At 41.8% G+C, this 23276-nt stretch overlaps 2 protein-coding genes across 3 annotated transcripts in view; both read right to left on the bottom strand.

The window, feature by feature from the left end:
- The window catches only part of EVL (Enah/Vasp-like), a 146424-nt gene extending 139105 nt beyond the window's left edge, over positions 1-7319 (bottom strand). The window contains exon 1 of one of the 2 annotated variants that reach the window (XM_030452451.1): positions 7257-7319. Coding sequence is in view for 1 of the 2 variants with exons in the window: in XM_030452450.1 (XP_030308310.1) it covers positions 7257-7261 (5 nt within the window). In the remaining variant the exon portion in view is untranslated. The remainder of the gene's footprint in view (positions 1-7256) is intronic. The other variant, XM_030452450.1, reaches the window with a different exon arrangement.
- A 10023-nt stretch (positions 7320-17342) lies between these two features.
- The window catches only part of EML1 (EMAP like 1), a 77477-nt gene continuing 71543 nt past the window's right edge, over positions 17343-23276 (bottom strand). The window contains 2 exon segments of the mRNA XM_030452431.1: positions 17343-18901; positions 20076-20233. Coding sequence (XP_030308291.1) covers positions 18776-18901; positions 20076-20233 — 284 coding nt within the window. The 3' untranslated portion in view covers positions 17343-18775.

Raw genomic sequence — 23276 nt, 5'->3', positions numbered from 1 at the left:
GATGGGAAAGGGAAAAGAAGAGGTGGAAGGAATGAAGGTACACCAGTACACGAGGAAACAATATAATGCTTAACATTTAGTATAAATATGCTTGTCATCCTCAAAAATTGCTTTTTAAATAGGAGACTCCAGTTTAGCAATGCGAGGACTTCAACAGGACCAAATTAAGCATATCCCTAAATCCCATGCTAGGCTGAGACCCAGATACTTAATCGTCTAAATTCCCCCTCAGGTAAGTATTCTCATCCTCCAACAGATGAAAAAATGAAGCCAAAAAGGTTAAAGATTTAGCAGGTGCAGACCAGCCAAGGGAGTACAGAGTATCTGAATATGGAGCTCCTCTTGATGACATAGACTGGGCCAGAACAGCCTCTCTGCATACCAGACCCAAAATATGTCTTCCCCATGGAGGCATCTACGTGTGCCTGCACCCATGGCATGTTGCAGTTCATGGTACTACATTAAGCTGAGTTACTCTACCTAGGTTTTGGGTTTGCTTTTCTTCCCCCAGTGAATCACAGAACAAGTCTATCCATCTGGCACCTATGCAAAGCTGAAAAAAGTGAGAAGAAAGCTATGAGATCTCAAGTTGCAGGAATGACACCTACTGATTGAGAAATGAATTGCTCACCTAAATGAGATCTGCATTCAGTGGCAAGGGGATTTTAGAGAATAAGCCAGCATATGGACCTGAGCTGGCAATGTGCACTTGCAGCCCAGAAAGCCAACTGTATCCTGGACTGCATCAAAAGAAGCATGGGCAGCACATCAAGGGAGGTGATTCTGTCCCTCTACCCTGCTCTTGTAAGACCCCACCTGGAGTACTGTTCGGGAGCACTGTACTCCAGTTCTGGAGTCCTCAGAATAGGAAAAACATGAACCTGTTGGAGCAGATCCAGAGGAGGACCATAAAAATGATCAGAATGTTGGAGCACCTCTCCTGTGAAGAAAGACTGAGGGAGTTGTCTGTCAAAGAGGAGGCTCCAAGGAAGCCTTAATGCAGCCTTTCAGTACTTAAAGGGTTCTTCTGAGAAAGACAGAGACTTTTTACTAGGACTTGTAGCAATAGGACAAGGGGCAACCATTTCAAGACAAAAGAGGGTACGTTTATATTAGACAGAAGGAAGAAATTTTTTACACTGTGGGCGGTGAGCCACTGGCACAGGTTGTCCAGAGAAGCTGTAGCTGCTCCCTTCCTGGAAGCATTCAAGGCCAGGTTGGACGGGGCTTTGAGCAACCTGTTCTAATCCAAGGTGTCCCTGCCTATGGCAGGGGGGTTGAAACTAGATGATCATAGGCCCAGACTTGCTGCTGGCTATTGGGGTGATCACGTGAAAGCCTGCAGGAAGTTCACACAGGGAGGGGGATTTAGTGATGTCAAGAAGGGTGTTGAATTCCTGGTCAACAGCATGTATAACTCTGGGGAAAAAAAATCTCTCCATCATGAACCCAGGAGATTACCTTTTTTGCACTGAGAACATGGTAGTAATTAGAAAAGTCTCATCTGTACTACCAGCTAGGCAACATGGTTTATAATGCAAACATTAGGGAGCCTCAGGAGGAGGGTCTGCAGTGGATAATAGGAAGAGCAGGAGTAACATCTCAGTAAAAGTCAGATTTTAGTTTGTAGTAATAGCATTCCCTGGAGAAATGGCTTTGAAAGAGTTTCTTCTGGTGCTAGGGGGCTCTGCCTTAACCTTTTTTGCCCTAAATTTTGGTAAGGACTTGTCCAGTCTGTCTCCTCTTGTTAATAAAAATAGATACTCTTCATGCTTTTATAACTCTCAAGTGAAGAATAGCTTGGGAAAGACTGTCTACTCTGAGTGTTTGCCTCAATGCAAAAAAGCCAAGTCTCACATTCTGAATGCTATTAAATACCTCAGAAATCAAAAAGGAAAACAAAAAAAAAACCAGAAACCTCTGCTTTTAAACTTTTTAATTCCATATCGTCACAAGCCAGACTGAAACACACTTTGAGTGTTACTGGGTGATGTGTGTGCACACCCATGAACATGCAGGCATCACTGGGAATGCACCAGATGAAACACCAGATAACTCTGCTGCCTACAAAGAAACACCTCCACCAGCCCAGGTATTGGGAGACAGAGTATCCATACACTGTGAAGCTCCCCATGGAGCTAATTAGTCTGTAACAGTATTGATTAATCCAAGCAAGTCTGTGTGCTCCATCACTTTCACCTTGGGGGGCCTCATGGCAGTCTGTCTGGAGGTCTGGTGTCTTCTCTCCAGGCTGCATTACAGCAGGGACAGGAGCTTCACTGGTGCACGGTTCAAATGCATCTTGGTGGAAGCTTTGAGCTGTAACAGGGCAGCTTTCGGTCACTCTCCCTCATTATGGAGCATTAGATCAAAAGGCAGATGAAATGGAAGCCTTGGGTGGGTGACTGTGGATGAAACCTGCCTAAGGGTGAACAAGGAGGTGAGGTGAAAAGAAGGTGGCACAGCAAGTCTACCTCTCTTCCTTATTCCTGTGAAACTGAACCTAGACACATGGCTGAGCAAAAGAAAAAGGGAGGGTGAGCACTGTGGATCACTAGTGTTCTGCAATGCCTGTGGAAAAAACAGAAAATGTAATCTGGAACTCCCCATTTTCTTGTAGGAGCAACACCAACATACACTGGAGCAATTTTCACTGCTTATCTACTGCAGTGAAGGACAATACCAAAACATTGGCTAATAGTTTTTTTAAAATGTAAATTCAAAGAGAATGAGATAATTCTAAGATTCAGATTCAGCAAAGAAACTTGAAATCTCTGCAGTGACCTCCTCAGATAAAGAAAATCTATACCTCATTCAATTAGTTTTATTTTAATTCTGTAATTATTAGGATTGAACATTAGTCAGGATTAATTTTGTTTTAGCAGCAGCTTTAGACATTTTTTCTAAAGAGGTTCAGTGCCGTTCAACTGACACAATGCCCAGAATAGAGAGAAACTATGATGGATAGCAAGAAAAAAGGAAAGAAATCACAGAATTCCTAATTATTTGAGCCTGAAGTGTGCTAGCACTTTTGGAAAGATTTTTATTTTTTCTTAAAAGAATTATTTACAAATACTTAAATATTTACAAAGAAAGAACACAAAGAACACAAAACAAAATATTCCAAAAAAAGAGGGAATGAAGAAAAAGATGTTCAGAGTTTATGCTTCATTTTAGATAGAGGAAAATAAGTTTATATTTTAGGTATAAAGAATAACCATCAGTATAAAAGAGTTAGAACTGGCCTGCCTGCTCACTTGCCCTGACAGTGAGGGAATGCTGACGGGAACCCAGCATCACTTGGTTCCTGATGAGCCACTTCCTTTTCATGGCCATAGCCAGCATGGTGCAACCTTCAGCAGAGGTCCAAAATTTGCTGACACAGGAGTCTGACTGCAGCTAGAGTGAAACTACCCTTCTAAAGATCTAAGCTGAGCTAACAAAAGCAATTTTCTGTCAGCAGCATAGTAGCCATACTTGGGATTTTGCTGATGAAACCATGACAGCCAAAGGGGTAGGTGTTTTCTCATGAAGTGACACAGGCAGAACTGTGCAGCACAGATTCAGTTGAAAAGGCTGGAAATCTAAACATACCAAAAGGCGTGATTGTGGAAGGTGCTGTGACTACTCCAAACCATCCCCAGCAGCCCACAGCTATGCTTGCCACGATGCCAAGGCACATAGCAGGAGTCAGAACATAGCAGGACAGAGGTTTCAAATTTAACAAAAATGAGCTTTGTTACAAGCATAGTGCTCCAGCTCATAAATCAATTACTAAGTGACAAGGTCAAACAACACTTTATAGACAACTTGATTTTATTATTCCTCTCAGGGGATGCTACTCCTTTCCTGCAGAAGACACTTCACTGGGCTACCCAGGCCACTAGTCCAGTGAGAAGGGTAACTCAAATTCTGGCAACATTATAAGCACAAAAACCACATTGTCTCTAATTTGTTACAGATGCAAACAGAGAGAAACAGTAAAGAAAAACAAAACAGAGAAAATAACACTGCATACATACAGCTCCGACTTACCTTCCAGTAAACTAAAAGCACAGGCAAAACTTGAGCTATCTCATGAACTGCTTAATGAACAGAAAATGTGGAAGACAAATAAATGCTCCACACATTATTCTTATTGGAAAAAATGTAAAGATTTTACTTGCTTATGTCTGAGAACAAAGCATTTAAGAATGATGTATATATGCTTCCTGTTATTAAAACAGGTTTATACTATGAACATTCAGTCCTCTTTTTCACAGAGTGTTGCTCCATCCCTTTAAATTAGGGCTAAATACAACAGCTTTTCAGAATGTCTAGTTGGTAGATACACAGAAATGTCAGAACTAAAAGGTTGACTTTAGCTGGAGAACTCTAAAAACATGAAGGTGCTAAGGGGCATCATTCTCCCCAGTAACTTCTGTACTGAACTCATTACCTTGGGTTGGAATAAAGCATGCATTACCACAAAAAAGTAAGGAAGAATAGTTTTAATCTGAATAATACCATTTAGGGTTTTTTCCATCTCTGTATATTTCCAGTATGTTCTGTTTAGAAAAAAAATAAAGTGTTTAAAGGGGAAGGCTTTCCCACATTGCTGCCACAGGATCACAGCACAGAGAGCCAACTCACACTCACCACAACCATGGCAAAAAGAGAAACAGTGAAGATTTTTTTCAGGGATCCACCCTAAATGACATAGCTGGTTTTTATTTTTAAGAACAGAGACCACTGAAACACAGATGCCTTATGAACTACATGTATGACTAAGAAATATGAGGTTACACCTCTGTTGACAGAATGTGAAAATCTTATTTTCATCTACAGTAATATTCACAGGCATTTTCCCAGATGTGAGAGAATTCTGTTATTTCCAAGAAAAAATTAATATCTGCTGTAGAATAATGTCAACATTCATTGCACTAAAGCAATATTTTTATATACTAAAAAGTAATAATGCCTCTGCATTTTAGCATTTTCCACCCAGGAATCCTAATCCACTTTTAAGAGAGAACATCTGTTATAATTTCTTTTATTACTAGGACCTGTGGTACACCCACTTTATACCGTTGAAGTAAAGACACTGAGAAATTATAAAAAAATGGAAGCAATCACACATTCTTCGCAGTTGTGCAAAGAATAGCACTGTAGTTTATTCAACACAAAAAGCAGTATAAATAAGACACACATTACTAAGCAAATGCTTTAAGAAGGTTTTTGTTAAATGATTGTATAGCCTACCAAGATCTTTTGGAATTATAAAGCCTATATCTATAAAACAAGAATAGTTACTGAAAAAGGCTTTAGGTGATCTGCAGACATGTATTTACTGACAAGTAAAACCTATTCAGTAATTAATGTATAAGCAAGGAAAAAATCAGTAATGGAAACCTTTAAAAACAGCATTTCATTTAAAAAAAAATCCAAACGAAACATGACCATTAAATATAAAAGTGGTAGTTATAAAAAAAGAGACTATTTTAAAGGTGATAACACCTGCCAAGCATCACACTGGGAGAATGGGAAAGGCTAACTGTACAAAGAAGTGCCCAGCAGCACACACAGCCCAGCTTTGGGTGCCTGTGCCCCCACCAAGACCAGACACAGCCTGGCATTAGGTGTCCAGCAAAAAGGACCCTGTCCATCATCACCACATGGAGAATACCTGAAGCCCCTCCTGGAGTCAACATGCTTTTTCTTCCCAAAATGCCCTATAGATCACACCTCCTCTGAGAGTGCCCCAGCCCTCATGATAGGGATCTCTTCATGTACATCATGGTACCCTAATTCAGTCTGTCTTTGTGGGGCTACCTCTTCCAACAAAAGGCACAGCCACCCGTGCTTGAAGCTCAAGTGAAGCATGATTACCTTCAGTGGGAGAAACTCAAAATTATTCCAGCCTTCCAACTAGCCCATAGTGCCTCCTCAGGGCTAAGATGTGCTTATGAGTCAAAAAATCACCTTTCATTCTTCACAGGAGAAGAAGTCTACCAACAGGGCTACTGATTGAATGGGAGGGAACAAGGGAAAAATTTACTCCCATCTCTTGTTTTTGATGTCTCAATGTCTCTGAGAGGCATCATGATCAGACCAGGTGAAACAGAAGGAAATACACCTTTTGTGTGCAAACCAGAGCAGTACAGACCACCAGTCGCATGACACTGAAGGCTTTCAGCCCACCTCAAGAAGGTAATTTTAAGGAAGTGAAGAAAACTAATGGCAATATAAATGACTAAATGAACCAATGCAACTACACGCTTTCAACACACATGACTGTCAGAAGTAAATGTAACTGTAAATGCAGGAGGTTTTTTACTTCCACAGTACATCCTAGAGCAATGCTAACCTTGAGATTTAGGGATGAGGCACTACAGAAAGGCTTCAGACAGTTATTTCCATTTTTAAGGTTTCGCAAAGTGGATTCACCTTGTTAAAGATAACACTTGAGCGGAAAGAACCACTAGTATTACAAGGTGAATCAAAGGCTTGGTTGCTCTGAGATACTGACAGCTCAAGTGAACACTTGAATAAACGAGGAAAGACATCTTTGGAAGAGTATGAACCAAAATAAATAACATCTTCCTTCTCTCCACCAGGCATTTCTCTGGCTACAGGAAATACGAGATCTGGTTTTTTGTTGGTTTTGTTTTGTTTGGGTTTTTTGTTTGGTTTGGTTTGGTTTTCCCCTCATATTAACAATGGACAAACCGTCCTCAGGAAAACTACGAGTTGGAGCACTGACTGCATGAGAAGAGTGTGTCCCCGGGAGATCAGGCAAGACCGATGCTGGATGCTCGGGAAAAACCACATCTCCCTTCCCTTCAGGAACTCCCCTCACAGCCCACACACCCCTTCCCCGCCCGGAGATGAGGGTACTTTGTCCCGGGCTCATCCCGCCGTACCCTCTGGGCTGCCAGGCACGGCAGCACTAAGCAGGATCCCTGGCTGTACATCACAGCACGATTTTCAAAGCGCTTACAGCCTTTTGTAACCGCCGAGATAATCTGTCATATGGATTTAAGCACTGACAGTCAAACATGCCAAAAATGTCACCACCCACTCGTATTATCCATCCGGTGAAGGACTAGGAAGCGTCGCGTTGCTTAACCTCTCCTCCGCCTTCCACTCGCACAGGAAATCCCCACCCCCCACGGCGTGACACCATCGCGGGGGGACCCGCCGACACCCCCACAGCCGCCCTCCCCTCCCCCGCAGGCGGGCTGGGATCTGTGCATCCCCCGGCCGCACGCACTCACCTCATCTTCCCGGCGGGGCGCGGCGGTGGCCGGGGCTGGATCCGGAGCCGGGGCTGGGGGCGGGCGGCGGCGGGGGAGGCTGAGGCGGCGGCGCCGCCCCACTGGCAGCGCCGGGCCCCACGGCACTATCCGGGCAGCGCGGCGGCGGGCAGCCCCTCCGCCGGCCCGGCCATGTTGCCGGCTCCCGCCCGGCTGCGCTGTGTGTGCTGTGTGTGCTGTATGTGTGTGTGTGTGTGTCTGTGTCTGTGTATGTGTGCTCTGTGTGTGTGTGTGCTCTGTTTGTCTGTGTGTGTGTCGTGTGTGTGTGTGGGCAGGACAAAGCGCCGCCGCCCGCCCCGATGCGCTCCCACGCGCGGTGGGGCCGCGCCGCCCCCCGTCCCGCCCCGCCCCGCGCAGCCTCCGCGGCTCCCCCGAGGTGGGATGGCGGGGGAACCTGCCCTGCCCTGCCCTGCCCTGCCCTGCCCTGCCCTGCCCTGCCCTGCCCTGCCCTGCCCTGCCCTGCCCTGCTCTGCCCTGCTCTGCTCTGCTCTGCTCTGCTCTGCCCTGCTCTGCTCTACCCCGCCCGCTCCATCTCCCCCCGCGGGCAGCGCAGGTGAGGCGGGGCGGAGGCGGAGGGAGCGGGGGGCGCGGCCCCGCACGGTGCGGGCACCCATCGGAGGGTCCGGGCTCCTCCGGGCTCCTTTGCTGGTGCCAGTGCCAGGATGAAGGCCCGGGTAACTGGCCAGTGACCACACCTGGAGCACTGTACCCAAGTCAAGAGCCCCCAACACAGGAAGGAGATGGACTTTTGGAGCGCATCCAGAGGAAGGCCACGAAGATGATCAGAGGGCTGGAGCACCTCTCCTATGGAAACGGGCAGGAGAGTTGGAGTTGTTCAGCATGGGGAACAGAAGGCTTCGGGGAGAACTAAGAGCAGCCTTCCAGTGCCTGAGGAGAGGTACAGGAGAGCTGGGGAGGGACTTCTAACAAAAGCATGGAGTGTCAGGATCAGGAGGAATGGTTTCAAACTGAAAGAGGGTAGATTTAGATTAGGTAGTAGGAAGAAAATCTTTCCTGTGAGGATGGTGAGCAACTGGGACAGACTGTGCAGGAATGTTGTGGATGCCTCATCCTGACATGTTCAAGGCCAGGTTGGATGTGACTTGGAGCAACCAGGTCTAGTGGAAGGTGTCCCTGCCCATCACAGGAGGGTTGGAACTAGGTGATCTTTAAGGTCCCTTCCAATGCAAACCATCCTGTGATTCTGTGCCACATGCCTGAACCATTCCTGTCTAGAGCAGGGACAGTGCCATGGTTGCAGACCCCTCCTCTACAGAGTGCCATAGGGATCTTTTATTCCAGCATTACAAGTTGGTGCTTTTGTGGATAGAAGCAAGGGCAGGAATTGTATTTTCTGTCAACACTGCAGGAAAAGTGTGTTTTCTACTCCTTCACCCTTCCCGGGTGGCCCAGAAGAGTTTCCCTGTGAGCTCTCTCATCCTGCTTTCCGTTACCTCCACCCTCTGCATCCACCTTCCCTACCCACCCACGGATGCCCCAAGGTTTCTCCCATCCCTGATGCTTCTCTCTATCCATCTCTCCTCCCCACTTTTCATCCCACTCCCATCCCTGGCCCACCTTTTGCCAACTCTCAGGCAGCCCAAACCATCTGGTGGTCATCAGTGGGATCAGATTCTTCACCAGTCCAGAGCTTTCCCTTTCCCCCTCCATATCTTTTTGCCTTTTCCCATGCATCACCTCCTAGAAAAAGCTGATACTTAAAATGTTATCACTTGTATATCCTCAAGGGTTTGGCACCATGAGGAACCAATTACTACAGTTTTTAGGTCTTTCATCCTGCACATACTGCTGGAAATCTCTGTGAGGTCTCAGGGGAAGATGCCCATGGTGCAGAGCAAGGAGGCTGCACAATCATGCTGGAGGCAATCAGGCGTGACACAGCCTGTGCAGGAGGTACAGAGCAAAGCAGCGGGGGCCATTTTAAATATAAATACTTCACATTTTCATTTCAACTTCTCTGAAAAGTTGAGGTTCCCATATATTCAAGCCAATACAACACTTAATTTTACTGTAATAGTAGCCTGTGTCCCAGAATATATGTTGCAAAAATCAAGCCCATAGATTTTATGCCCTCGAGACCTATTTCATCACTGGCTTGTCAAGCCTTGCTTGTGCCTACTGCAGCTCCATACTAAATAAAAATATAGTACAATAACAACAACAAGAATATGACAGCAACGAAGCCTGTGGTCATAATAGTGTCTGTGCCTTTACTGAAGGCCATGCTTGTTTCTTAGTGGCTCATGCATCTCTGATAATTACTGTTTTCAGTAATTATTAAGATATTTTAAAAAAATAATTAGGAACAAAGTTACCAAAAGGACAGGGAGAGGGAACCCCCAATCCTTTTGTGTCACATTAGCACAGAGCCTAGTTTGTGGCTTCCCTGTCCCATAGCGGGGGGAAATGTCTCTGTGCTATACTCTTTCCAAGTCATGCCATAAATTAATGTAAGCTCACTTCAGACAGAGGTCTTTCCTAAAGAAGCTATCCCTGTTACTAAGGGGCCTCCTCATTTGTTTGAAAACAAAGCTTATAGCCCCTTCTTTTAAGCAATTGTCCTAAATTTCCTAGAAGACACAATATATGTTGTTTGTATAAAGAAACAACTGTGTCAGATCATACATCTGACAGTGTCAGAGAGCAGTCTCCCTCGAGTGACAGTGGCTTGGAGAAACTCATCCACACAAATTGTGATGGGTTGCTGAAAGTAGCAAGCTTCTGAAGAAATAATGAGCAAAAATAAAACCTATTTTCTTATTACTATCATCTGACTAATCCTTTAGAGTGTGGGTCACTGACCAGCACATGCACCATATGGGAGACAGCATAAGGCAAGGAGCATGCTTATTAAACTAGAAAGTTTCATGGTACTTGTACTAGAAAGTTAAAACATGATTAAAAGCACAAATCCGTATGTGAGTTCACTGATCATCTTGGTGGGGGGTTTATGTAATTTTCTTAAGCTAAGTTTGTAACAGGCACAAATCAAACAGGCAAATAATGTATGTAGATCACAGCGTGGTTAAGATATCAAACTAGAGTAAGCAAAAACATCTTCTTCAAAGACTTTTATCTGGGTTTGTATGCTGCACAGCATAAAGGGGCACCTGATGTTGCAGAGAAACTCATGAGTCTTTACAAAGAGCTGACATGACAACCAGAACATGCCCCAGCAGTGACACATCCAGCCCGCAGCAGCTGTCCAGAAGGGACTGCAAATACCTGGGTAGGGCATGGGGGTGGTTTCCACTGCTTGCGGCTCCAAACCTGTACTCCCTTCTGAGAAGAGGTGCTGGCCCTGGGCAAGTTGCAACAGCTCCCTGGCTATAAACTTGTGCAATGTCTACATTTCTAAGGGGTTGGGAGTTTTAATTACCCATGAGGTGGTTTGAAAAACTGATGCAGAAATGCAGAGTATGTGAGGTTAATGGTCAGTTATATTGGCTGTTTTATTTATTCTTATATAAAGAATCACTAAAGAAAAGGAGAAGAAATTTTGTGTAGTTACAGATGCCAATATTGCTCGCTGCAATGTTAGAAATGTTAGAAATGCAGTGTTAGAAATCTTTGTTGTATCAGAATCCACAAGGCTTCTTCACTGATGTTCATGGGTTCAAGGTCACTGTGTTGACAAAATTCATGATTGAACTATGTCACAATTGTTTTGCTGAGACAAATCTTACACTGTTTCACCATTAGAACTATAAGTCTTCTTATAGTTCTTCTTATAGACTTAAAGCTGTTCATTTGTATGAACATACATACAATATCTATATACATTTCATATGTACAATCTCATACTGTAGTCTTGTTGATTCACCTGCCCTTTGCACAAGGTAAATCCTGAGCTGCCAGGGTGTATCTCCATCCTCCTGGCCTCCTGCATGGCAAACTCTGATGGATCTGCCCCCTCTGGGTCTGCTGCAACAGCTGTCTGGAGGACTGCTCTGTTTGTCACTTCAGAGATTTCATATGAGGAGGAGGAGGAGGAGGATGCCCTCTTTAAACAGTCACACAGCCTGAGGCAACATCCTCTGTAAATACCCTCATATCAGGAACTCAAGGTCATCCAGTTATTTTTCTCAGTGAGTCAATGCCATGTCTAGAGCTACATGCCTGTGCAGTAAGAGTCTTGTGGTGATTTTTTTTCTTCAACTGAATTTTTTCAGCTCAGAGTTTTGTTTTTAAACTCTCAGGCTTTCTTTGTCCAAAGTGGAAGAAGAATCTGTCAGGAGCTAAAGGAATAAGAGAATGACGCTGGAGAAAAATGAGGGAAATGCAGAGCTTTGGGATTTTTTTTTTTAAGAAAAGAAAATTAGATGAAAGAGGCAAAAATGAGGAGAGGAACAGATGAAGAAAAGAAAGGACAGAAAGGGAGAGAGGTATTGGAAAAGGTAGAGAATAAGTAGGAAAAAATGCACTGTTGATACACTTCAATTGCATGTTTTATTATACTTCCTTAAGTGAAGACGGGAGTCAAGGAAAGGAAGGGTCCAAATGCACTCTCAGGACAGTGGTGGGAATAGTCAGTACCTTCTCTGGGAAAGGAAGGAACCCACTGGCACTTTTATTTTCCCAGTTATGTCTCAGGAGAGCAGAGTTTACAATAATTGGGAAGGCTGGAGCAGGAAGCTGCAGCCTTCCAGGAAGCCAGGAGGAGCTCTGCTTCACAGGCAGGCCCTGGAGACCTGTTTTGGCCTTATCTTTTCAAGGCCATCTGTGATTTTTCAGTAACAACTTTTACATACAGCTTAAGGAAAGGACACTTTCTGCACTAAATTGCAAGTATGTACCAGTAAACCCAGCATGCAGTAAGGGTGTTTCCAAAGACCACGCACACTCCTGCAGTACTTGGAGGTAACTCTGGTCCAGCCTCACCAACAGCATTCCTGGAGATGAGTTTTCATACTAGGGTGAGGGCAGAAGGGCAGAAGGGGGAAATATAAATACAACTGGCAATTCCAATTTTCCTTTTAACAAATAACTGTCTTTGTTGAAGAATCACAGAATTGTCTCAGTTGGAGAAGACCTCTAAGATCACCAAGTCCAACCATCAGAAATACTGTGTCAGCTGATGGTTTAGCCCCACCAGAGCATTTCCAAAGCCTGTGTTTTGATACAGCATATTCCACATCAGAGGATAACATAGTGCCCTTGGAGGACTGTCTGTATCTTTGCTGTCTCCTGCAGAGAAGGCTGTACTGAGCCAGGCAAGGAGCTGCTTCGTTTTGTTTATCATTATTGAATCCCCTTGGTCCCACTCTTGGAAGGTCAAGATTGTTTGGGTTGAGCTTTTCAGAATGAGGCCATGGCAGGGTAGCAAAAGCAGTGGCATTCTCATCCAAAACTAGTCTGGAAGACCTCAGCAGAGAGGCAATGCTGTGGTCATGATGCTGGAGATTGCTAGGACTCTCCAGGCTGCTAAACTGCGCGTGGCCAGATTTTCTGCTGAACGGGAGCTGTGCATACGGGAAATGCCAGAGGGCTTTTCACTTAAACTGAGCCTCCTGTCTGCTTGCTCTCCAACTGTTCAAGTTGTAGACAGAGACCCTCAGAGCTCAGCTTCTGCTCTTTTTAGGTGCTGTAAGGAGGCCAAAACACTTGAACCTCTGGCATAATAATCTCCTCTGTGGTTATACACTGATGTCATAAATTTGGAATTATGATGTCAATGAAAACTGCTGAAAAGGAAAAGCTGAGCAGGAAGGAAGAAGCCCTAAAATGTTGACATTTATCTTATTAAGAAACTGAATCCAGACTGGAACCTACAAAGCCAAGACAATTGATTTTGTAAAGAGAGGGGTTCTATCCAGGATGCCTCAGGCAGCATGAGGGCAATCCAAGGCGATGACAATTTAAAATAATCTCACATGGCTGCAGAACTCATGCCATCTTTTTAATTTTTGTTTTTTAACCATTATGACTGAAGACCCTGAAGGAGACTTCTTTAGAATACAAGCTGGAATCTGGAGCAAACAGAGCTCACATAGGACTGATAGCCAGTAACCACAAAGCAGCTGAATTTGCTTCCCTCTGGTACATGTTTTTTCTAGGTAATTCCATGGGTCAGATTTAAGCATGCCTATCTATTAAAAGCTCATGTTAAAAACATGTCTGCTTGCACAAAAACACAGAAAACAGGTCACTTTTGTCATGGTTATAACTTCAGCACCTCAGACTATACCCAAACAAGCTGCCTTTTCAAAGGTGCAGATAGGTCCCATACAAATGAATGAAAACGTCTAAATTGATATAATGTAGCTCATGGGTGGCCAGAAGATGGTAAAAAAAAAACCTCTACTAAGATGGGACTGCAGAGCTAGTGGTGACAAACCACTTTTAATTGAGTCCAAGACCTCAGGCTTTCATAAAAATACAGACAAAATGCAAGGTCTGAGTAACTGCCTACAGAGTCTGGTGACTCTGGGAGTGTAGAGGCTTTGTCAAAAGGAGGCACCTTCTTACACTTCTACATTTGGCAAGAGACCAAGGAGTTACAACACTGGGTTACAACATTGATTGAACAAGGTCCCAGAAGCACACAGAGTAGCCTGCCAGTATCACCAAAGACAGAAACACAGACTGCCAAAGTTAGTGCTAGATGATCTTCCCTCAATACCCCCATGGAAAATATCACTTACTCTTCTATAACTATTTCATGAATTCAGGGGCCAAAGTTGTTCCATTAACAAAAATGAAACTGCTGCACAACTGTAAGAATGAAGAGAAACAAAAATCTCTTCAAGCAAGAGTATGAGTCACTAATGTATTCATTCCTTCAGCACCCTCTACCAAGGAGCACCCAGATGGGGTGTGATTCTATCCTTCCCCTCACAAGTCAGTTCCTCACCTCCCAACTTTTGGGTTAGGACTTGCTCTGGCTTGGGGCAGCTCTGATGAAGGACAGCCAGAGAGGCACAGTGGTGATGGGACTGCTCCAGCAGGAATCCCAGCCAGTAATGGAAGAGAAAAATTTCTGTTTAGGCTTCTCGTAAGCCTGTTCTTTTCAGTAGTAATTAAAGTGACATTTTCCTTACCATCTGTGGGAATTTAGAGGATGCAATCAAGTGATCTGTCAGCAGACCTAGTTTTACTAGAGATGGAGGAGAAAATGCAATGAAAAGACTGCCTGCTTCTCTGAGCAGAACCTGAAGAAATGAAAAATACCAACCCTAGAAAAAAAGGTCTGTTTGCCCTTGCAAGCTCTTGTCACATGAATAATTTCAAAGCCAAATAATATCTTTTAATATTAATTATTTTGAAGGACGAATTTCATCCAAGCATTTCACATAGGAAATATGACTTTGTATTTATTATCCTTGTTTTAATTAAATACTGAAAAATCCATTTTACAAAAACCATTTGTTTCATAAGAGGACTTTTAAATAATTTGCAATTGTGTTGTTTTTTTTTAATTCATTAACATGAAAAATGTTTCTCTTAAATTTATTGCCTTTCCTAATTTCTTTTTCTTTCACTTTTTTTTTTTTTTTTTTTTTTTTTTTTTTTTAACTACAGTGACTGGATCTTGTGAAGCTCATCTGTTGGAAATTAATTCCTGTCAGGTTTCAACAGAGTGTCAAAATCAAGTACTACCACAAGTATGTCTATAATAATAATTTTCCAGGTAGTACTTAAAGTAATATATATACAATTAAGTTGTAGGCTGTAGTTTTGATATAATGCAGCTATCTAGCCCTTAGGACTAGAATAAATTGATGAAAACAGGCAGGAAAGTTAAACAAATCATAAAAAGTCCGTAACTGAAAATGGGTGATGACACCAAGAACCAAACTGAGTCTATGTTTACTTTATGAGTGTAGCAGAAAGAGAAAGATGTTCTTTGGTAGCATACTATTGTTTTCTGAATGAGACTTAGAGAATAGATATTATCAAGTTCAGTAACTAATTACATTGAAAAGGATACCTGACTATAAATGTCCATCATTTTGGACAAATGCAACAGTTGTACTGTTGTAAAGACTACAGGATCACAAAATCCCATTGCTAAATGCCATACAACAGAGAAAAAAAAAAAACCAAAACTACCTACCCTAAAAAAATACTTAGATTTTAAAGTATGTGGTATACATGTCCATGCTGCACACAGGCAATCTGAGGAAAATCAAGAAACAATGAGCCAGCATTGATCACTAAAGGGGCTTTAGGGACTAAAGCAGATGCAGCCACTGATGTTGATAAATGCAAGCCAGGGCCATTGGTTTTACAAGCAGTTACGGGCAGCAACATTTGCCAGTAAGAGCTAAGGTGGGTGCAGTCCTGGAAGCTGAAGTCCCAGAAGAGCAATGCTAGAAATGAAGGGAAGAATCAAGAAAGAGGAATTGAAACTGACAAAGCTGAAAGGGAGTAGCTGACTGCTTGGTAGGCAACAGCAATATGCAAGGGATATGTTAGAGATGAGTCCCTTAAAACACTACCCTGCTGCAGTCCAGATCAGGAGAGAGAAGGCTCAGAAACAGAGGCCTGGCCACGTCTCCAGCCTTACACTGAAGGGCAGAAGACAATGACTGCAGCTGAAGCAATCAGGTGCAAGAGCTCCAGGCACTGCTGAGGGAATGAAGCACACAAAATTAAGGAATAACCCTTTTCTTTTTATGCTTTTTCCCCCTTAAGGTTTTGGGGATTTTTGTTTGGTTGTGGGGTTTTTTTAAGGCAAAAGTGAGGACACTTCTGAGAAAAATAAGTGATCTGAGAACCAGGAATGGAGGTGGAGAGAGGTAAAGATTATATATAACAATGGTGAAATTTTGTAGAAAATCCTGGATAAGGAAACAAGAATCACTTTAACTATTGTCAAATGGGTATTTGGCTCAAGATGTTACCCACTATTGCCAGTTCAGCTAATACGTTTATCAGGTTTTCATAGAGGAATAAAGACACATTTAACAGCAAAAGTTAGAAACAAAGCAGCAGCAGAGGCGGAGATGGGATAGGATTGTTGAAAATCCCCTTTGATCAGTAATCCTAGGGATGAACTTGCAGGATTCCTCATTTATTTCTTGTAAGCATAATAGTTTAAAATGAAGAAGGGGATCACAAATACATTATTACATCCCAAGAGTAGGTCCATGGGAAAAGGATGAAAAAGGCATGAGCCTAACCAGTCTTGCATGTACAGTTTTCTCTGTTGCAATTAATGAAAAATCACCTGCAATTCTGAAAGCAGAAAACCTGAAAGCACCCTGCCTGCTAAAGCAAAAAGACCAACAACAAAAAACCAGAGGATATTGTGGCATAATCAGCCAAATACCCAGACAAATGAGAACCTGCCACTTGCATATTACAGTCTCTTAGGATTGAATTAACCCTTGAAAGGGTAGGGATATTATATCTTTACTTTCACACTCTTCAAGGAGAGGGAGGTTCACATATTCATCAAATAAACACATTCCATTGCTCCTCTATTTACCACTTCTCCACCTTGCTCCTGCCTCAGTACAAGCACTCATACAGGTGCACAAATAATCCAATGAGGAAACTGAGGAAAAGGGGTTTGTTTTCTGTTTCATACCAGCTGTTGGCTTGCTTGGCAGGACTGCTGCCTTCAGCAACAGTTCTGGGCAATGTCAGGTTAAAGTAAGCCTGAGACCCTGGCCTTCAAAACTCTTGCCTGAAGACAAGTTCCTAAGATAGACAAAGTATCCGGAGCTCCTGCCATGAGCATAAATCCTGTGAAGTAGAATGAAGCTCCTCTGCCAGCAGAGTGCTCAGAAATAAGTGATGTGTACCAGGAGGCAGCACTAAGATAATTTGTAGGTGAAAGCAAGTGTTGTGTCCTTTTCTCCTGCTTCACTCTCTAGGTGCACATTAGAGATCACATTCCCAGAGTCATAGTCATGCAGGAAGTTACGTACCCCAAAATCTAGATTTTATTCCCAAGTGTTTTAAAGTGCAGTTCTGATTGAGAAATCACAAACATAGGTCAGTAAGTAAAAGCCTGTCTCTTCTGTATTTTATGTTGAAACAAAGATATTTTACTAAACAGGAAGGATGCACTGAAAATTCACTTTAATACATGTTTATTGGTGTCCTGCACTTTCAGTGTAGGAGGTTGGAGATGTAATAAAAAAGTTTCAAAATTTATTGATTCCATTTCATTTAGATCACTCTAAACAACCAGTGCTTTAGAGTTCAGAGAATTAATGTTTACTGTCCATTACAAGCAAAATTTTAATATTACCTTTTTTGAGTCTATTTAGAACTCCTTTCATTTAAAATTCTTCAGATACATTCCTCAAAGTAAACAATACACTTCAAATTGTGTCACAATCACCATTGGTAAGGCCTTCTTAACCATTTTATACCATCTCCACTATTACTTCATTGCAAAACACAATCTTATTTCATACTATAAATATCCATCCATGCACAAAACACAGGGGCCAGGAGTTACACATTAATATCTCATGTAGGCTTCCAAGACTTCCTTTACCCTCTGCAGGTTTATGATACACTTAAAAAGATATCTTTAGACTTGGTCTACTTGGTCTTAAAATACAAATATACAATATCCATAAGCATAAAAAAGTAAAGCTAAATTGCCTTACCATTTGTTATGAACTGCTAAAATCTTATACATGTACAATATAGCATCATGCTGATTAATATATATATTAGTTAAATATATCAACCAGTAATGGGGATGTGGCCAAGCTTTTTTTGTTTTGTTTTCAAAAAGAAATTGTTCATATACAAGTAAATAGATTTTTAATTTAAACTCATATGGAACACTTGAACTACACAGACATCTGTAACCCTGCTGAGATATTCAGGTCAAACTGGGGCATAACCTGCTGATTCACTTGAAAGGAAATATAGCTCCTCACGGGTGATATCCAAGGTGTGCTATTCCCAAGAGAATGCTAATTTACCAGGCATTCACATTTTCAGGTCTAAAACACTAATTTTTGCATCTTACATCACGGTTTATACATTTTGTATCTATTCATTATCCTCCATCAAAAACAATTCAGTACCTCGACACTGTCATAGATTTTTCTAAATATGTAGATATACAGTACAAAGTGTAGATAGTGAAACAAATAAGCACATATATACAGTCTTTGAAAGGCATTTTTGTGACCATTTTAGCAGTGTCTATAGGAAACATTTAAGATAGTCACATTCTGCTGATACCACTGTATTGCAAACTGTCAAGCCACATTTTTAAACTTGTACTGCATCGTATATAGTACGACAGAAAACAATCATTCTTGAGGTGTGACACAATGAAAAAAAAAAAACTTAAAAAAATCACTAGACTGAGTAAGGTAACCAGCACAGGGCTTAATTTTCCTGAGGTTTGTAAGAATTTTTTAAACAAAAATCACAGTGACCAGGCTAAACTGCAAACATACTGTTAAGTTTTAAATATACAGTTTATACATAAGTTTTGTGCATGGTCGACTCAACTATGTGTGTTCACACTGTTTCCTTTAAATGACTCGCCACTGCATAATACTTGTGTCTTTTCCTCCTGTGGAGATGAGATGGGTGTCTTCATAGAGAAAATCTACATTAGTTACATGGCTACTATGTCCACCGTACACATGGCTTGGAGCCTAGAAAACAGCATATTAGTGAGAATACAAACTGCCATGAAAACATACAGCTGTAACAGAACATTTATATGTCAATGAAATCAAGGCATTACCCTCAGCAAGTTTGCTGATGACACTAAGCTGGGAGGAGTGGCTGACACACCAGAAGGCTGTGCTGCCATTCAGAGAGACTTAGGCTGGAGAGTTGGGCAGAGAGAAACATGATGAAATTCAACAAGGGGAAGTGTAGAGTTTTGCATTTGGGGAAGAACAAACAAGATGTTCCAGTATAGGTTGGGGGCTGACCTGCTGGAGAGCAGTGTAGGTGAAAGAGACCTGGGGGTCCTGGTAGACAAGAGGATGACCATGAGCCAGCAATGTGCCCTTGTGGCCAAGAAGGCCAATGGCATCCTGGGGTGCATTAGAAAGGGTGTGGTTAGTAGGTCAAGAGAGGTTCTCCTCCCCCTCTATTCTGCATTGGTGAGGCCGCACCTGGAGTATTGTGTCCAGTTCTGGGCCCTCAGTTCAAGAAGGACAGGGAAGTGCTTGAAAGAGTCCAGCGCAGAGCTACTAAGATGATTAAGGGAGTGGAACATCTCCCTTATGAGGAAAGGCTGAGGGAGCTGGGTCTCTTTAGTTTGGAGAAAAGGAGACTGAGGGGTGACCTCATCAATGTTTTCAAATATGTAAGGGGTGAGTGTCAGGGAGATGGAGTTAGGCTTTTCTCAGTGGTGACCAGTGATAGGACAAGGGGTAATGGGTGTAAATTGGAGCATAGGAGGTTCAAGTTGAATATTCGAAAAAATTTTTTTACTGTAAGGGTGACAGAGCCCTGGAACAGGCTGCCCAGGGGGGTCGTGGAGTCTCCTTCACTGGAGACATTCAAAACCCGCCTGGACACGTTCCTATGCGAAGTGCTCTAGGTGGCCCTGCTCTGGCAGGGGGGATGGACTAGATGATCTTTCGAGGTCCCTTCCAACCCCAAGGATTCTATGATTCTATGATTCTCTTAAAGTATTTTAATATTAAATTAAATTTTAAATTAAACTATTGTCTCAATCAACCTTAAGAAAATGCCTTAGGCATATACCCATTCCCATCCTTTTTTTTTTTTTTTTCTTTATTTGTACACAGGCAAACAACATTTCATGCATTTATAGCAGTTGAGAGAGTAAATTTGTTGGAAATGCCTTACCCTAAACTGTGAACAGGGATATGAGAAGAGATGTACTTTGCCAAAATCATCCCCTGTTGACAGCAGTTTTCTCCCATGTGATCGACAGACAGCGTTGATATCTGTTCCATCTGAACCTTCAGGCCAGACACCTGAAACACAAAAGGACTAATTAAAGGCTTTTATAATGGAAATAAAAGCAACAGCTTAAGTTTTAGTTAAAATATTAATAAAGAATTACTTCCTAAAAAAAAAAAAGAAAAGAAAAAAATTGAAATAACTGCAGTTGAGTCACTTTGCCTACTTCAGTACCAGCAAAAGACCAGATTATAATAGGAAATCAAGCACATAGACAAATATTTGATTTCCTCTTGTCATCAAAATATTTTTTACTGTAAAAAAAAGAAATTATGCTGGATTACAGTCATGTGCCTGTGACTAAAAGCTTTCATATTATTACATAATGTAGGAAAACAACAGTTTCTGCTTTTATTGTCCCTGATGTATGTGTATGAATTAACCTACTTTCTTCATGCTACTGCAGGATAAAAAACTACCTATGTATGAGTCAAGATACTTTCTCTACATTATTAAACTCTAAAAGCGATGAAACAAGAAATTACGGTTTAAATGTCATTTAGCAACTAACAGATCACTCAACAAGAAACTGAACCTACTATAAATTTTAAAATACTTTTGTTTTACTATAAGTATTCTCCCCCTTCCTCACGTACCGCATGCTCCTTGCATGCTCCTTTCTTGCACAAAGTGGCATTCTAAATCTAAATCTAAATCTTGTTCATCAATGCACAGACCAAATCTATGCACCGTATCCTTAAAGTTTCCGAATACTTGTCAGTAATAAATGGTAATTGCAACAAAATTACCATTACTAGTTACTGAAATTTCTTTTTTCTTGTATGCAGTACTGTGGGGGTTTCTTTATTACTTCCTTGATTCAGATTTTATCTAATCTCTACTCCTTAGAAATGATACCCAGCTTTCTGAAATCACTGACATCATCAGTTATAATTTTATATGATTTGGCAAAAAAACTGATTTGTCTTGGCATTACGGTTTTCAATGGCTGTCCCTGTGTCCCACATTCTCTGCAGTATTCCTCTGAAGTCCTACCACTTGTGTGCATGCTCTTTCTTTGTTCTTATTACAGGTCAGAATGAGACAGTAGCTACTCCAGCTCCTGGAAGGACGCCTACACCTGCAGGCAGGACAGGCACATTCCAGCTTCCCTTCTTTGGGCTGCTGCTAAAACCAAAGTGGGCATGTGTCATGCACTGTGGAAACAGCTGGCTTTTGATCCACGTGTAGTTCACCCCAAGCACAATCTTTGTACATTGGCACAGAAATTTGCAAGCAGTAAAAGAAAGTGATTCCATGTCCTGCCCAAGGAATTACAAATTGTTGTAAATAAAATGAAATGAAACACAAAGTACTGATTTGTGGACTTCCCCTAACTCTCCTGGTGTGTACAGAAACACCTGTTTGCTAGATCAGGGCCAGTAAAAAAGAGGGTTAAAGAAAAAGAAGGTGCAAGAAACATGGCATTTGCTGCTCAAAGAATCATGACAATGTATAATGAAGAGACAAAAAAGCTGTCTTGCTTTGACAAAAAGGAGGCTTTATGAACATCTAATACTAGTTGCAGAGAGGCAGGAGTCTTCTCAAGAGGTCACTATGATAAGCTGGAGATAAAAGAAATGGTTTAAGAAACAAAATTACCATTTTCAAATGAGGAAAGCATTGAATCGCAGCTTTTCTTTGAGTCTGTGCTATCCCAAAATGTATTCCAGTACCTCACTGCCAGTTTTTCCAAGTATGTAAACTGAGACCCTTTTGCTGAAAAATCAGTTCATTTTTCCCCCATCATCTACAGACATAGAGACTATTTCCTTTCTTTCATTTGAAGACTGATGCCATGCTTTTTTCTCCTCCTCTTCTAAAAAATTAATTCATTACATCTGTTGTCCCAGAACAATATTTAGATGGATTATTATTCTTGCTAGTCCTAGTACATTATCTGTTGGTCCAATATGCAAAACCCAGAAACAGTTAATCCAACTGTGTGACTGAAGCAGATAGTGATAAATGGACGACTACTTCACATGAAATGGAAGCATGGCACCCTTTTCATTATACATCCCAATGATACATCTGTCTCTCCTACAACAGCAATCATGATGTTGATACACGTTTAGTTTGTATGCAAATATAATCTGATCTTTCTCTGTAGATTTGCTCTCTTCCATTCTGTATTTGTACAACTGGGTACTGCTGTTCAAGTGTGTCACCCCTATTGTCTCTATTGAATTGTCTTTTTTTTTTTTTTTATACAGTTCCTCCATTTGTCAAGACAATTTGCTAAATACTGCAGCTCCATGCCTCCCACAAATTACACACACTCTTTTATGATCCAAGCTACTAATAATTATATTCAAATAAACAAAATACTGAGTGCACAGCCTTCTAATCAGTTTGAACCCAACCAGTCTGAGCTCTTCTTTGCTTGCAATGTTGCCAGGCTTTGCACAGCATTCCAGTCCTTCACCTCAAATATTAATTTTTCCAACACCTGGCATGTGATATGAACAATGCTTGGTTACAAAAGCATACTGAGCAGTTACTGTTTTAAAGTCTTTAGTCCTTTACATTTACATGTTCTGTATCACTAAAATATCCTCCCTTAAAACACACTTCTTTACATGCTGTTGGTTTTCAGTTGAATCATCTCCAAACATTCCCAGGCTGACTAATCTGTTCCCATGCATGAAAACAGGTGTTCAACAGATCAATGTTTCATTTTCCCCCTGCACTGGTTATGTGGGTCTGCGAGTGCTATGCATAGTATCTGTAATTTTTTTGTGATGTTAGAGTGAGAAAACATTCCTAGTTTCAGTCAGCCCATAGCTACTGAAAAACCAATATACCACAAGCCTCACATCCTTGATTGATGTGATTGCTTCTTCTATGTCCAGTGCAGCAATCCAGCAAGCATTTGAAGACTTCATACTGGCTGCTCTGAGACCCTGAAGTAGAGTAGAGTAACTTCCATCTACTATCTCTGAAGTATAGTAGAGTCACTTTCCAACATTAATTGGCCGATTTCCGATTTAAAATTTAGGAGGTCCTTCAATTTATGTATTCTAGCCACTAGCTTTGCACTTTATCCTCTCCATATGGGCCCTAAAGATGTACATATGAATT

This window comes from Calypte anna, chromosome 5A (genome assembly GCF_003957555.1).
Source record: "Calypte anna isolate BGI_N300 chromosome 5A, bCalAnn1_v1.p, whole genome shotgun sequence".
Classification (NCBI taxonomy): Eukaryota; Metazoa; Chordata; class Aves; order Apodiformes; family Trochilidae; genus Calypte; species Calypte anna.
This window is presented reverse-complemented; position numbering and strand designations above follow the sequence as displayed.